At 39.5% G+C, this 16065-nt stretch overlaps 3 protein-coding genes across 3 annotated transcripts in view; all 3 read left to right on the plus strand.

Annotated features, from left to right (window-relative positions):
* The window catches only part of LOC6738062 (venom dipeptidyl peptidase 4), a 71309-nt gene that overhangs the window by 6728 nt on the left and 48516 nt on the right, over window positions 1–16065 (plus strand). The window contains exon 2 of the mRNA XM_016171494.3: window positions 664–1249. Coding sequence (XP_016031882.1) covers window positions 842–1249 — 408 coding nt within the window. The 5' untranslated portion in view covers window positions 664–841. The remainder of the gene's footprint in view (window positions 1–663; window positions 1250–16065) is intronic.
* On the plus strand, window positions 5183–6311 carry LOC6738054 (dynein axonemal assembly factor 6). The gene is made up of 3 exons (XM_002084832.3): window positions 5183–5517; window positions 5570–5808; window positions 5868–6311. The coding sequence occupies exons 1-3, from the start codon at window positions 5388–5390 to the stop codon at window positions 6129–6131; spliced, it is 633 nt and encodes a 210-aa protein (XP_002084868.1). The 5' UTR covers window positions 5183–5387; the 3' UTR covers window positions 6132–6311.
* LOC6738055 lies at window positions 11844–12466 on the plus strand. Its single transcript, XM_002084833.3, has one exon. The coding sequence runs from the start codon at window positions 11936–11938 to the stop codon at window positions 12275–12277; it is 342 nt and encodes a 113-aa protein (XP_002084869.1). The 5' UTR covers window positions 11844–11935; the 3' UTR covers window positions 12278–12466.

Here is a 16065-nt window from a genome sequence, read left to right on the forward strand (position 1 = left end):
TTAAAAGTGTCCAGCATCAAATATTATTATTGTGTGATTTGATAATGTATCGAGTGCACGCCGACATTCCTTTTGAAATATGAATCGTTTAATTGTCATTAAATCGATTAATGTCATTGGACAGATGGCAAAATGAATGTCACAGCCAGAATGGAAAATGTATTTTCTGCTAAGTTAAGTGAAAATGATAAACTGCTGGCTTCATAGTTAACTGACATATAATGGATAATGGAAAATATGCATTTAAGCACTGACTTCATGGCATAATAATAATCTCATTTCATAAACTTATATGCATTTGGCTTTCAGTGATTGATTTTTGGCAGATTTACTCTTTCAACAGGAATTTAACTTACAAGCTGTGAAAGTACGCATGCAAATGTTTTGAATTCCAGTTTAACAACCCACCGAGACACTCCCTATTACTTCCTTTCATGTTCTTCAACCATTCCAAGTGCAATTTTCTCGATTTGCCCAAACACAACAGAAAATGATTCACTTGCAATTACTCTCTTATGCAAAACTCAACAATCCATGCCAAAAAATGAAAAGTAATCTCCATAAGTTGTGCACATTCAATGGGGTTCCTTATTAATTGAAAGCATGCAAATTTCGCCTCTTCTAATTTTTCAAACTTTAAATTGCTTTCTTTTCGGCCAGCAGACACTCATAATTGTTAATTGGAAGGAAGCCAACTGAGACACCACTAGAGCAGCGAAAGGTTAGAAAACCCAAGGGACCAGAAAGCGATTCCCTGACATGCGAGCCAGAGTTTGAAATCCGTGACGACAATCATTGCATCATCGCGATTAGAAGGCATTATTGGGAGTAGCCAAGCAAGATGAGTGCCGCCGGCTGGCTTGATATGAATGCAGCTCTTCAGAACCTTGACTCTCCGCCGGAGTCAGTGAAAAAGGTGAAAACCAAACGGAGGAGCAGCTATGCCGGACGAAGCTCGTCAACGGCCGGAGTACATGGACGTGGCAGCATTGGTACCATAAGTTCTGGAATAATCAAGTCATTCCGGGAGCGATTCCTCAGCAGCTCATCTGGGGACTCCGGCAAGTATAGGAAACTTAGGCAAAGGGATGCCGAATCTGGCAGGATGGCCAGTGCATCCAGTTCATCGGGAGAAGATGAGGACCCCAGCAGCAGTAGTAGTGTCGAGGATCTCTTTGCCAACGAGGCAGAACGTCGCAATTGGCACAGGAAAACATCGGAGAAGCGACGAAGGAATGCCAGAAAAAAGGTTAGTGGATTTACGATATTAAACATTATATTATGATAACATTTCTTATAACTGATTATATAAATCAATATGTATCAATAATTTTAAATATTTATTCGTTAATGGAGCTACTCTGATGGGTTTTAAAAGCCTGGTTGAAAAGAAAGCTCTCATTAACTGGTTTGCATTTTGATATCGCTATGATTTTCGATATTCCGATCAGGTCTTCCACACTACAGTTACGTGTGCGGCTTTATCTGACTTGGATTTGTTTCCGAAATTGGTTCACTCTCAGCACGAACTGTCGCATGGAAAACTATAAACATTCCATTTTCAGTTTCGTTTTATGTGCACTGGCGCTGCTCATTTGCATAAAATTAAATTTAATTTCGATTGGCATATTAGATAATTGCATTAATAACTTGGGTGTGGCCGAGTTGTAATGGCAAGCTATTTGATAACTGTTTAATGAGAAGTCATTTTTTAATGGTGTTACTGGTCGATACGCTCTGTTTCTGAGCTATGTGATTTCACTTTCGTTCGCCATAAGTCTGGATAATTAAGAAGTATAATATAAACTATGAATTTAAATCAACATAATGGGTATAAAATGTTATAATTAATTTGTTTTAAGCTTTCTTCCAATCAAATGCTTCGTTGCAAATTTAAATTTCTAATAGTTGTATCACTGTTGTTTCACTTGTATGCATTATAAATAGCCTCATAAAAGTAAATAGAATAGATATGTAGATTTAAATAATATTTCAAAAGCACTTCAAACTTAAAAATAATAATTAAATAATTTCTTTATGCCTTTTCTGTAAATTTTTAAATAAATGTTAGTCTTGATCCACTGTAATTTTTTTCCGCGAACAGCTGATGGTAAAGCTTTCACTTTGTTTACAAACAAACGGCGAAAAGCTGCTGCACTCTCAATAACTCCAAATCGGTTTTTTTTTTCATTTTTCGCTCACTGCTCTCATGAGTGATTTTCTCGCCGGGCTTTTCATTTGACTCAAATCTCAGCATCTGACTATAATCGGCTTCAATCCGGCATTTGGTCTAGTTTCAGACTTGCCGGAATTTCGGCTTAACCTTTTTGTGCTGCGTCCTTCTATGATTCTCTCTATTTATTTCTTTATACCATTTCGTGGTCCAGCGGACTTTAAAGCCGCAGTCGTTTAAAGTTGCGCGCCTTTTTGGCTTAAATTTTGTTTGTTTGTTTGTTTGTTGGCATTGCTCAGCCGCACTGTGTTCCGTGTGTGAGTGAGATGGAAAGGTGGAGGGGATAAGGGTTTTTGCGATGCTAGTTTTATTTTTATGCTGCTCCTGACTCGCTTGACTGCACATCCTGTTCATCCTGTTTTTCCATTTTGGCTTCGTGGCCATGTTCTTTTTTTCTATGCGAATTATTCAGCTAGGCGCATTCATTTTAAAAATACACAGGCAAAATATCTTATCCAAATATGATATTTGAGGTATATGTTTTAATAAAAGGGATAACATAAAAAATATCTATACTTGTAAAATTGTATTTTAAATTTATTTCGTTCTTTAATTCTTCTATGGAATAAAAATAATATACAATTAAAATAAAACCTTTCCTAGTAATATTTTTTTCCCAAGTGCATTTCCATACATTTTTCAGCTATGCTTTCCAAAATAAAACGAGCAAAAAATATATAAATAAATCGCCAAAAATTTGTGCGCCAGTATGTCGCCTGGCCAGAAAAAGGAGCGAGTGCAATCAGTAGACCCAAATCTATGCCGGGAACTTGGCCCCAAGTTTCAACTCCCAGCTAGCTGCTCCTACCAGCTGGCCAACTCTTACGTAACAACAACCAGTTTCCCATTTCCGCAGGAGGTGCAGGTGGGGGCCCATCCACACACATGTGGCTCAATGATTTATGCACGCTACTTAATGCCTTCTTAATTACATTTTATGTTACAACCAAAAAATAATAATATCTTGCTGAAAAACAGCAGACAAGAGTCGAGAAGGGAGCGTCGCACACAAATCACATTCCTTCGGGGGGCGGAACGGGCGGAAGGACACGTCCCAGCTGCCAACACAATGCGGAAAACGCTTTCACTTTTACCCTCGGTGCAGCTGCTGTCCCTCTTTTCCCATTTTCACCGACTTTCCCCCCTACCAACACCGTACATATGCGACTGAAACAGAAATCTATTTGGCAATGGCCTTGGGCTTAGGGCTATAAAGGGGAATATCGGGAGGGTTCAGAGGTTCTTTTTTTTCAGGGGGACAGACGTTCTTGTGTATTCAGTCAACACAAATTTGCGTGGCCTTTTTTTGGTGGCTCCGGGTTTTTTTTTTTTTGTAACCCTCCATCTGCAGTTCATTGAAATGTGTGCGACAAGCGAAATACAATTACACCATGGATTCATGTTCATTGTCTGGATGCGTGACGTCAGCTGGGGATCGGGGCATATATCCCATATCCTGGGATGCATTCCAATGCGAACGAATACCCGCTGTTGACAGTGATAGTTGGATTGCATTGCGAGCCCAAGGTGAAAGTTCTGTTACGTGATGTTTGCGTTGCTTTTGGGAAACAGATTTCAGTGGCTTTTTGCCTTGCAGATGAATGAATGTATCCCCATCAGAATGATATACGGATACGTATTTACTTTAATATTTTATTGCATTGGGAGGAAAGTGAATATATTTTACAATAAAATTTAGGAATGTTTATAACTGAAATGGCTCTTGTTGTTAAAATGCCGAAAAAATAAAACAAAACGTGAAAAATGCTGATACTACCTTAAACTTAGAATTATACAACTTTGGTTTTCACCTGAAATATTTCAGAAATTTGTTTATAATGCCGATTCATGTAATATTGTTTTAGTAAATATTGAAAAAGTAATTCTGATAATTAAAAAATATATATTTATATAAATAGTCGGAGCTTAAAGGTTGTTTTGCTCCAATTTCCCCAAAAGCAGTTTAAGAGAGTTCTGAATAAATTGCATGTCCCTTTTCCGGTGCCATCCTTCGTCCGTGTGCTTCCTTTGAGCCAACAGCCTTGTAAGCCGGGTTAGTGCCACGCTTACCCAAGCTGCAAATGACAAAGCCATGGTCCGTGGACCGTGGTCGGCTTAAGCCCGGCCAGAACTGTCAAGTGGTCGCCATTGAACCAGAACAAGGAGCAAAATCCCTTCAGAATGGGGACACTTTCGGCGACAGGTCGTGTTAAACAAATTAAACACGTACCGGGGACAGAAGCAGCCCACAGGCGAGAATCCTTTTTGTCGAATGCCAAACTGGGTGCCCCGCTGCGGTCGGTGCCATTGTAAAAGAGCCACGCTGTTGGCCAGAATCGTGTTGTTAACTTGGCCACGTTTTCGTGTCGACCATCCTACGATTTGCCAGAAAGTCAAATTAGCGTTTCCCTTCGCCACTCGAGGGGCGAGCGTGAAAAATGCAAATTTCTGTTTTGTTTTGCTGTTCATAATTTGTACTGGCCATGACCAGGACAGAAGGTCAAGCCTGGAACAATAATTACACAATTTATAATTCACAAAACAATTGTTTTTGACAAGTGAAATATTTTTGTTCGAGCACAGTTGGCTCTCTGGCAAAAAGTTTGCCACTAAATAGGCCGCCCAAGTTTTTAATTGAAATGCCTAAAGTGGGTAGCCCATAGTTTCGGCAGCCAGTTGAAAGTGAAATGTCGCTAACGGCGGGAAACTGTTGTTGAATAGGGTAACTGGGGACCCTATAACCCTTTGTTAATTTTTGGCTTGTTTGGAAAAAGGAACAACTCTCGAATTTTCCGCGTTGCCAGGAAATTTCAAATCACGTTGCCTGGGCAACTAAATAAACAATCTCGAGGGCTACTACACTCGGAAAATATATAAAATGTTACATTGTACTGTCTAGAATTGTTTTACGTTTAGGTAAGAAGTTCCTATATATATTTTTCCTAGTGAAGTGGGCCAAAAAATATGTAGTAGCCTGCAATATAGTTGCCAAGCTTGGGAAACAGACGGATTTGTCGATTTTCCCCATTCGGTCGAACTTAGCCCAGCAGTGCTCAACCTGTCTAAAAGCTAAAGCTACAAATTTATTTAAACCTTGTAAAATAGTGTGAGATCCTGTGATATCCATAAAGTGCATTCAACCCACACAGTGAAAATGTCGATCTTTGACCATCCCGAACAGCTGAAAATGCTGCAGGGCCTTCTGAATCCCAATCAGAGAAGAGGCGGCATTGACTACAGCAGTAGCGAGGATGAGGAGGAGTCAATGGTCGTCAATAAGCTGAGTAAGTAAAAGGTATTTGTATTAGATTGGTCAATCATAAATGCCCTGCATAGACCCTGGGACGATTGGACGTCCTAATGGGGAGGATGGAACCGCTAAGGCTAAGAAGAAAAAGAAGCCCAATCCTTTGTGCACTCCCTTGGTGGAGGAAGTGAAAAAACAGCCAGAGAGTCTGGAAGAATGGCAAGATCAGCAGGAGAAGGAAGACATGGATATACTTGAAACGCGTAAGACTCCCGAGTATACAATGACCTATCGCCAAGCAGTGGGCACTGAGGATGTCTTCTTGCAGGTTGGATAGTCCTCACTTTAAATAGAATAGATTAATAACATACGAAATATATATCTTAGATGGGCAATCGCACTGGATCCTCGGCCAGCTGTGAGGACCTCATTTTGGAGGTTTCCCTGCCGGACGAGGAAATGACTGCTGACAAGATGACGCTCAGCTTGCAGGAAACTGAATTGGATTTGGGTACATGTTTGTACCGCTTGCGATTACCGCTTCCCCATCCCGTCAATGTGGATCGTTGTCATGCAAAATATGACAGTGAGCTGAAGAAACTACGGCTCACTTTGCGCCTGCAGCGCGAACTAGACTATGTTAATTTTTAAAAACCGACTAAATAATTCATTTTTAATTGCTTTCATATTACACAATAGACACACACACAGTATAAGAGTGTAAAATTATAGTCCCAAAATTTTAACGTGTCTGAAAAATTTGCCTGCATCGTTTATTTAGAAACAAGATGTATGTCTTTTAATATTAAAACATTCTTAACCACCAACAGACATTAAGATGTGTTATTATCAAATCCTAACCAAATATTTTGACGCTAGAGTATTCAAATTTTCCGCAATTCCAATTCAATTGCCGGCACTTAGGCTTGTTTTGCTACCAAATTGCGCATACGCCGCATGGGCCTTGATGTCGGGTCAATCGAAAATTACGCTTAAACGAAGCATGAAGTATTCCTTGGGCGCTCGGGCAGCCTTTATTATGATGCTGTCAAAAATCACTTTGGCTAAATATTTGTCAAGGGCAGACACACACAAAAGTCAAATACAACAAAACGAAAAAAATGCAAAAGTGGGAAGCCCAAAAGGAAAAGTTCAAAATCGAGATTTTTCATACTTCGTTCGACCTAATAGGCCATGAGTGGCGGTAAAGGGACTTCCCGCATTTTTTGGCTGTACTTGTAGGCTTCGGGCCACCTACAATTACTTCCCGCTGGGTCTGCGGCTATGTTTTGCCTCATTTACTCTGACTGACACAGGCACATTTCAATTTGTGCGCTCCGGGCTGCCTGGTATCCGATTTTGGCCATCCCGGTCACCGTCATAGACATGATAAAGTGTCATCCTGCCGACCAAAAAAAAATATATAAGCTAAAGTTCACACAGGCACACAAAAATCGGAACAAAGAAGATAAAAACTCACAAGTTTTGGGCAGCTGGAAGTGCGTGCCTCGCCTGGCGAACTATCTGAGCATGAGGGGTTTTGGGGAGTTGAAGACCTTTTGCTTTCTGCTTCTTTTCCCTGATGAAAGTTTTCCACAGGACTATGATGATAAATCATCTGACAAGGACTCGGCTGTCGACGGAAAACTTTCAATTTAATTTAAATGCCTGAGTCTCATGGTCGACAGTGTGGAAATGGCAAGTGAATTACAGCAAATTAGGGAGTGAGCTCTTAAAGAACAAATTATTATAATTCAAGAGCTTACTCTCAGTTAAATGATGGCAAAGATATGTGTGAAGGGAAAAACGTTCCAAAAGCAAACGAATGTTTATCCTATCCTTAAGAACCAATTTCTCACGCAAGTAGGAGAAAGGCAAAAGTTTCAAGACAAGACGACGACAAGGTAAACAATCTGAAATTGTATCAGCATTTCCGGAATACTCTTCTACAGGCTCTTTTCCATTCAATGACGTTCAACAGGAAAAACAAACAAGACCAGTAAAAACCATGTGTTGATGTTAGACTTCATAAACAAACAAAAGGAAAACTTGGCCGTCCCGAAAAAATAGGAAAACTACGCTAAAACCAACAGAAAAAGGCTGACAAAAAACATCCTTTTTCGCAGCTCATTTACACAAACGCACGTTTCTGCATCATCATCACAATGATCATCCCGGCCAAAACCACACCCTTTTTATCATCTTTTAGAAATGTTTTCAACTACACAAATACAAATACGGTTACTGGCAAATGGGAACCAAAATTCAAATGCAAATTGGGGCATTTTCCCATATGCAACTGCAATGGGAAATTCTAGCTACCCCGGGGCAGGAAAATTGCCAAGTTTTTAATATATGTAAAATACCGTGTGCAAAATACTTTAAGCTCCAACATATTAATCATTCAACGGTGGCTTGTCCTTGGCTGTTCTTCTGGAATGCAATAAATAATTGTAGCACTTGGCCACACTTGAAAAAAGCAATAAGCCAAAGGCCACACTTCCTTTTGCGGTAATCCGTTTTTTTTTTCTCTGAGGATTCGTGACTGGTAAACTGGGGCAAGTGAGTTCGGCGGCACAAGGTTAAAAGAATAAGTTGATTGATGAATCCTTAAATCGAAAAAGTACCCATGTTTAACCTCACATGTCCCCTTTTGGAAGCCCCTTCGATGCCATTCTGCTTCCGCTGCCTGCTAATTGCCATCTGATTAAAGTTAACTCCGCTTACGGCTTAAAGCTTTTCCGGCAACAAGTCACCCTGCTGCATGTGATTCAGTTGTGGGATCTGTGTGGCATTGTCCATGTTGGTCACTGAAAATATTCTGTTGTTTTTATTTCGTATTTTTTTTTCCTGAGCTTCCGTTCCACATAAATCTGCAGGTTTTATTTTTAATTACCAGTAAAACCATTTTCATGTCGACACAGTTAAAAGTTAAAACCCAAATAAATTTTTATAAAAAAAGAAGTAAAAAATACAAGAAAATGTATTTGGAGAGGAGGGCTTTTAAGTTGCAAAGGTTTCTGGTGAGTGATAATTGAAAACCGTTTAAGAAAGTGTAGTTATTTCATAAATACGTATATCTTTAATGTATGAACTTCTCTGTAATATTTCAACAAGCTTAAAAGGTAGCAATTCAAAAGCGCTTAATGTTAAAGAACTTACTGTGATTTTACAAAATTCCTTTCAATTCCGTTTCATCCCCTTCGCCACCATGACCTCAAACTTATTTTGTGATCATCATTATTTTTTCACACAGTTTGCTTCAACTGCCACAATTTACCAATTTTCGCACAAAACACTTTTCACAGCTCATTAAGGACAACAAATTAAACGGGATAGCTGGAAAAACAGAGAATGCGTATGAAGTTAGAAGTTGCGGCGTTTAAGGAAAAGCGAAGCACACGAAAATATCACACATACGCCATGTGGTGCGCTGCGCTCTGGCTTTGGTAGTTAGGCAAGAAGATGCCTTGTTGCTACAAGGCAAAATAACAAAATCATTGTGGAATTTAATTAAGTTGCCGGTTCGGAGCCGCAGTTGGTGTGAACAGAAGAGAACGAGACCATTAACACATTTTTCAAGTTTAATTCAACGTAATAACAAATTTTGCTAGGCAAAAATGGAGGACGGCGAAGGGGCACAAGGAAATGCTGTGGCACTCCAGCAGCCATATAAATTACAGACAGACATGAGCGGCATACGAGGACTCGCAGGATGCGAAAGTGTTGCCATTAAGTCGCACACGTGTGCCCCAGTAGGGCGGAGAAATGCGAAGAGTAAGCTCGGAGAAAGTCAGACAAGTCAGTGCCGAGTGCCAGCGGCAGCTGATGGCCCTTCAAGCACATTTCTTCAAGTGGCTTCTATTTCTCAGATCGCCACCCCCCTAATTAAGACAAATGTAAAAACTACAGCAAAAATGCCCCGAAAACAAAAAACGTGCGGGTACACATCTGCACGTAGGGGAAATCATATCAATTAAAGATTAAAAAATAATATAAATCCCACATAAGGTTACGAAATCCTTCTTCAACAAATGTGTCAAATCCAAAAGGATTTTAATGTTTATATAAACCCAGATGTTATATCATTAAAGTAATATGGTACTTAAACATTGCTTTAAAAAATGGCGATAAGAAAGACTATTGAAATTTAAACAAAATTATTATACTTAACTATTTTATACTTATACTAAACTTATTATACTTAACTAATGCGTAAAAAATTTTGCTGTGCACTTGCTTGGCACTTTCCCGAAAGTTGATAAAAAGACATTTTCACTTTAGTTCTTTTTGCGACCTGGATGTTGACACACGGCATTTATGCTCGCCCTGACATTGTCACGTGTCTCATCTGGCGCGTCCTGCGTCCTGCGGCAGGAAAGGCACACAAAAGTGAAACAGCAGAGCCGGAGCAACAAAAACAAAGGATGTGGCGAAATGGAAGGGAAAAGCCAGTAGCAAATGTCAATGTCTCGCTGAAGTGAATGGCTTTCACCTCCCAAGGAGCTGGGCGTGACCTTTTCACATTAATCTCCAGCCTGATGGCGTTTTAATGCAGGAAACTCAACTATAACTATATGGTTATTTATTGTGATGGGTCTGACAGATGTTGTTCGTGATATGGGATATGGTTTGTGGAGCAGCGCCGGAGCCTAACGAAGTGGGAAATGGTCTCTGAACATTCAATTATATCATCAATTAGTTGGTCGTGCAACATGTTGCAAGAGTGATTTGGACAGCAGATTAGGCAGCAGCATGAGACCACTTGGCATAAACATGGGTAGGGATTAATAGGGTTATTTCAAATGTACATCTCCACTAATTTAGATTGATCGCGAGCTGTTTTTTTTTTAATATTTAATGTGAAATATGTGAGTACAGAAATGTCGATTGAACCACTTTTTAATGCTCATCCCGTTTCTTGTATGTTATGATTATGTAAAATATAAAGAACAGAGCTAAACTGCATACAATAATTTAGGTACTATATATATTAAAAATTATAAGTATGGCTTTCATAAATTTCTTAATCTACTATTTATTTATTCCCAGTACATTCTATACTTAATTTCTAATTTAATTTTAGTGACAGGACCTTTTTGCAACATTTGTTCACCAATGGAGTTGGTGATTTACAAAAACTTAATTTATCCCTTAATAAACTACGCCCGAAGATACAATCGAATAAACGAGAGCGAGCTGAAAAATGTTGCCTACTTAGCAGCGCAACGAGTTTTCAATAGAAAGCCCACAACGTGAAAGACGTCGCAAAAGTCAAAGCCTTGCCACAAGCCAAATGCCAAATGGCATTATCAATAGAGGATTCAGCGAATCCCGGAAGATATAGAAAGCCAAGTGTGTGAATCTGACTGGGTGCAGTCATGAACATGCATTCGCAGCTACAGCTCCATATATATCTTAGTATGTGTGTAGTGCCATGCCATTTATTCCATTGAACAAAAAGTCATTTGTAAGTGTTTTTATGCGTAACGGAATTTATTATAAAGGAGGAGCAGTTCCTCAGCAGATTTATTGCTTTATTACGATGTGGCAGAGCGATGGGTATCAAGATGGGAATCCAGTTTGGCGACAAAGGCCAGAGGAAAATAAAGAAATGGCTGGCAAATATTTAGCACATGGAGGCGAAAAACTCACTGAAAGGATGGCAAAGATGGCAAAGAGCCATGGGAAAAGGGGAGGGTTAAGGGGAAAATGGCGAGAGAATGAATGCTGCATTTCCGTCTTTTTCGGCTTTTGTCTCTCTTTTTCTGCGTAGGGATTTTCCTCGAATGGTGGCGGGATGTGGGTGGAACGGGTGGACGGAATGGGGTGGACCTTGAGGGCGTTTCACATCGTCGACATCGTCATCAGCATCATTCTCATTGCAGTCGTTAAGTTATAGACTTTGATTTCGTTCGCCTCGTTCAGCTGTGGGGCAACTTTTATCCCCACTGCCACCCAAAGTGCGTCCTTTTTGGCAGAGTCGTTTCAGAGATTTATTTGCCTTGTGCCCTGCCACTTTTCGACTCTCGACATCCATATCCGTATCGTTTGCTCTCCTCGCTCTTAAATGGCTTTAATTGATTTCTGATTTTATGACCCTGCTGAACACATTTTACACTTGATTACATGCCAAGTGGGTTGCGATTTCTTGAGAGGTTTTAAATCCTATGATTCTTAATTTTAAGATAATTAAAACGTTGGTTTTAAATAAAAAATAACTTCACATGAACAAAGTTTGATGTGCCGCGTAATTAAAAACCATCTAATCATATTTATGGACTTTGGATTAATAACATTATTATTATTATTCTATAGAGTTACCATAGCAAACATGTTGCTCTGGATTTTGTTGTCAGTATAAATTCTGTCTTTGATCTATTTGCACTAAAGTCTGTTCAAGTTCAGAGCTCCTGAATAAATATTAAAATTTCTAAAATATATTTTTTGTCAAGATGTCGGATGACGGATCAGATATATTCCAAGACCTTGAAAGCTATGAGCCCTATACAGAAGGTAGCCAAAACAATAGTGACGAAGCAACAGCAGTGGGGCCTCTCGATACCTCTGAGGACGCTCGCTTCTCCGAGCAGGTATTCTCCAACATTCAGGAGCGTCTGAACCGAATCATTAAACGCATCAGCATGGCCAATTCTGCCGTGGCCCAGATGAAGACGAAACTCCATGCTCGAATTCCATCCGCACCTGTTGGCGAAAATGCCGACCAGTTGGCTGGAGGCGATAATCCGATGCGATTCGAAAACGTCGAACAAGAAAACGAAACCACCAACGAATGATTTGAGAACATTGTTATATTTCTCATTTTCAAATATGTATAAATTTATTGTCTAAAGCCCATTTAACAAATCACAAACAAACACGAGTTAATTGTTAACAAATTATGCATTAACACAAGCCAAGGATTCGAAAACTAAGCGCATATAATAAACTGACACACAACTTGTCCCTTCTCGCTATAATTTAAACCATTTTCAACGATATTTGCAATTTATTAGTGGCCCTCCACACACAATTCCCAAACTTGCTGTCGTTCGGTCCACAAACTATGACTTCTTTTCGGCGCACAATAAACTTTTCATTGACCGCCCTTCAAAAATGTTACCCCAAGCAATTTCGAGCAGCTGCACTTTGTCATGGGGGCCTTTTGTTTTGTCGAAAACTTTGCCGGAGACCCAAACGAAAGGCAAAGTCGGAAAATTTGAAACTGAAATTTGCATTTGCCTTTCGCCACATTCACATACAAAGACGAATTGCCTTGGAGCCAAACAAATATGTTAAAAGCAATAAATAAGGAAGGACATTCTTCAAGTTCGTCGTCTGCCGCTCGAGATATTGGAAAAACATACAAATTCCGACAGAAAGCTGAAGTCCGATACTTATCACTGGAAATGAAGCCAAACATAATTTGCCATAAAATGCCGTTGCAGCAGCGTTAAATTATATGAAATATTTTTATTGTTAACTTGCAAAAATGTCATAAGCATTTTGTCAGCTGCTAAATCTCGACGGCAGCAATTGTTCAGCGTGTTTATCACTCCAACTGGTGCAACTATGCCATGTGGCAGCTGCTCCTCGGATTCCCTTTGCTACTCCTAGAATCCTGTAGCAGTTTGTCAAAGTCCGCAGCCGTAGTCCTCGCATTTCCAGTGGCTTACAGTCGCATTGTGTCACAACTCCCAGCTTCATGCTTAAGTAAACTTTGCCTCAATGTTGTGACTACGCAATGTGTGTGATAACCGAGTTGACTGAGTGAACTCACTCGGTTGAATGAATGGGTGCCTGAGTGGGCAAAATGGCTGCAGAGCTGCACTCAGTGCCAAGATAAATTCGAAACTTTCACGCTGGTGCAGAAGGCTTATATACAAAATATAGTTTGTATTTCTCTTCCTACACTTTGACATAATGTTTATAAAAAAAAGAGATTCTTCTGCAGAGAAATATAATTGGTTTTTAAATATGGATTTTAATAATTTGGCATTTTAAAACACATTACATCGATGCGCAGTGGGCAAGAAATAAGGAATTTAATTAGAAACCGCAAATATTCAAGTTTCTTCTTAAATGGGCGTACAACTGAAATGGTATCAATTAAAAGCATCGACTTAAGCATATAATTTCCGCCTGTATCCTTTGAAGTCCTGAACCTATCGCTATCGATTCATTAAAATTTCAATATGAGCCCCACATGAAATTCAATTACAAAATGCCACAAAATCCAAAAAGCCAGCCATGAATCTGTGCCGATAAATTCACGCAAGCTCGTCAGTCTTTTTTTTCCTAACTTGGGGCCGTCCCCACACAATTTAGAATGTTGAACGTGAAGGAGACCTAAACGGAGAAAATGGCCAAGTTCAATGTAACCTGTCACAGGCAGCCGACAAACTAATAACGTTTCGATAATCGCAACTGGGAAAGTGAAAAGTGGATGGCGGCGGGTGAAAAGCGGCATTCATGGGAAATCAATCGCGTTGAAATCGAAACTGAAATTGAAACCGAAACTGAGGCTGCGGCTGATGGGTTTCGACTGAGAAGTGTCCTGTCATTTGGCCAAAAGGTCCTCACTCAACAGATTTTTCAAGGCCCTCTGGCTGATGGCAATACTGATGATGATATTGATGACTAACTCTCAATGACTGTCCATTTTATGTCGGCTTAAACAGTGCTGTTAGCAACTATTGCAAAAAATAGAAACAAATCTGCCAAAACAGCGGGAAAAAGTAACAATTTGGTAACAATTTACCAAGAAAAACAAATAAAAGTAAGATTTGTTTACGATTTCTTTAAGCGTTTTAATATTTTCAAAATATTTTATATAGCTGAGATACTAACTCAATTTATTTCCAAAAAAAGATGTTCGAATTCTGTGCAGAAAATGGCCAAAATAGCAACTCTGAAATATACCTAACTGGAGTCAGTGTTTTCCCGTTGGTAATCTGTGGAAATTAGCATTTCAATCAAATCTACTTTTATGTGTCTGACTTGTTTTATGCCTCAATGACAGCAACAAAGGCATCCTGATCACCCTCATCATCATCATCATCATTCGGCAAATGAAATTGTATCCATTCTGTTTATGCATTTGACGAGCTCTGAAAAGGAAAATTGTCGAAATTGATTGATTAAATATTTATTCATACGGAAGTGCTTAACGTGTTTTCCCTTTTTGCCCAGTTTGGGAGATTCGTACATATTTATGAACTGTGGTTATTTCACAAAGTTTTTTTTCCTCTGTTTGCCGACTACTTTAAGAGACTTTTCCTCGGATTGTTCCATTAATTTACTTAACACGGTATCCCTATTGGGTGTGGCTTAGCTGATGAGAGTGATGTGGCAAGTAAACGACTTGCTGTAACAAAATATTAATAGTCTAGTTTTTAAATGAGTTGGTGAAATGTAATAGACTTGTTGGCTTTAGATTATATTTTAGTTTAAATGACTTTCGAGGAAAATAACCCCCAAATTCTATAGACGTCATGGAATAAGTAACTAATAAAACTGTGCGCCACCCTTTTAAATAGTACTTCCTACAAATATTTGCTCATTCGCCATCCCACTTCAACTTTTGGATGAAATTTCCCCAGACAGTGTCTGAAGATCTCAAATCGCCTGGGAACTTGCCTCATTAATTCGGTTAGTTCCCGGCACTTAAAGTCAATCAACTGGCCCGCAGGAAGTCTTAATTAAACAAACTTGTTTGGTAAATCTTTTCTAAATGGTCTTCTGCAGCAAAACAGGATGGGATATCGAGGAGCTCTTTGGGACTGGCCAATCCAAAAACAGAGGATTTTGCAGCTACTCATGTTAGTGTTGAACAAATGCCTATTCCGGATACACTTAGCCTGAGTATGAGGTGGCCGGAAAGGGGTGATCCAGACTCAATTTGCGGCTAAACGTGCAAAAGAATTTGGCGGTTTGTGCGCATTTTCGACTTTGATTTTGGCCAGCTAGTTTAAGGTTTCCAGAGAGCAGAGTCTACACCCGCTTTGGTTTGGCCATCAAGGATACTTCACAAATACGTAGTGGGTATTCTTAAAGCACTTCTGATGCACTCGGGAATGGCAAAACCCAAATACAGCCCTGAGAATTCCACATTCTGGGGCCAGGTCGACTGGCTGGGCCATTAAAGTGCTAATAAATTCTCATACTCATATCAATCGATGGCTGCGCAGAGATGTAGGCCCCATAAAGCTCTGTTTAATGGCAAACGTTTGTTCTGACTCCATTGGGCACAAGAAGTGTATAAATAACAGTCAGCAATATTTGGTCGAGCCAGCCGACTTTAAATTACTCGGCAAAGTATTTAACTGGTAGAAGCAAGAGTTTCTTGATTCAGAATCAAACACTTTGTTAATTGTTCATTTTATTAGCATTTTGGCAACGCCAACTCTAACATGTACAGCTTCGAAAGGCTAAGGTTGTGATTAACTTGGATATTACAATTTAACTTGCCAAATTGGATATGCCAATTAATTATAAAATTTTCACTTAGCACTCCCACTAACTGAGTAAAAAGTATCCGATAGGCAGACTCATGTGGTTTCCCTCATTTGATTGCTTATTTCTA

Source organism: Drosophila simulans, chromosome 3L, assembly GCF_016746395.2.
Source record: "Drosophila simulans strain w501 chromosome 3L, Prin_Dsim_3.1, whole genome shotgun sequence".
Classification (NCBI taxonomy): domain Eukaryota; kingdom Metazoa; phylum Arthropoda; class Insecta; order Diptera; family Drosophilidae; genus Drosophila; species Drosophila simulans.

Bases quoted from the DNA above. Each gene is read 5' to 3' on its own strand.
- LOC6738055 (XM_002084833.3), top strand. From the start codon at position 11,936: ATGTCGGATGACGGATCAGATATATTCCAAGACCTTGAAAGCTATGAG.
- LOC6738054 (XM_002084832.3), top strand. From the start codon at position 5,388: ATGTCGATCTTTGACCATCCCGAACAGCTGAAAATGCTGCAGGGCCTT. The intron at 5,518-5,569 runs GTAAGTAAAAGG...TGCCCTGCATAG, and splicing joins AATGGTCGTCAATAAGCTGA to ACCCTGGGACGATTGGACGT. The intron at 5,809-5,867 runs GTTGGATAGTCC...TATATATCTTAG, and splicing joins CTGAGGATGTCTTCTTGCAG to ATGGGCAATCGCACTGGATC.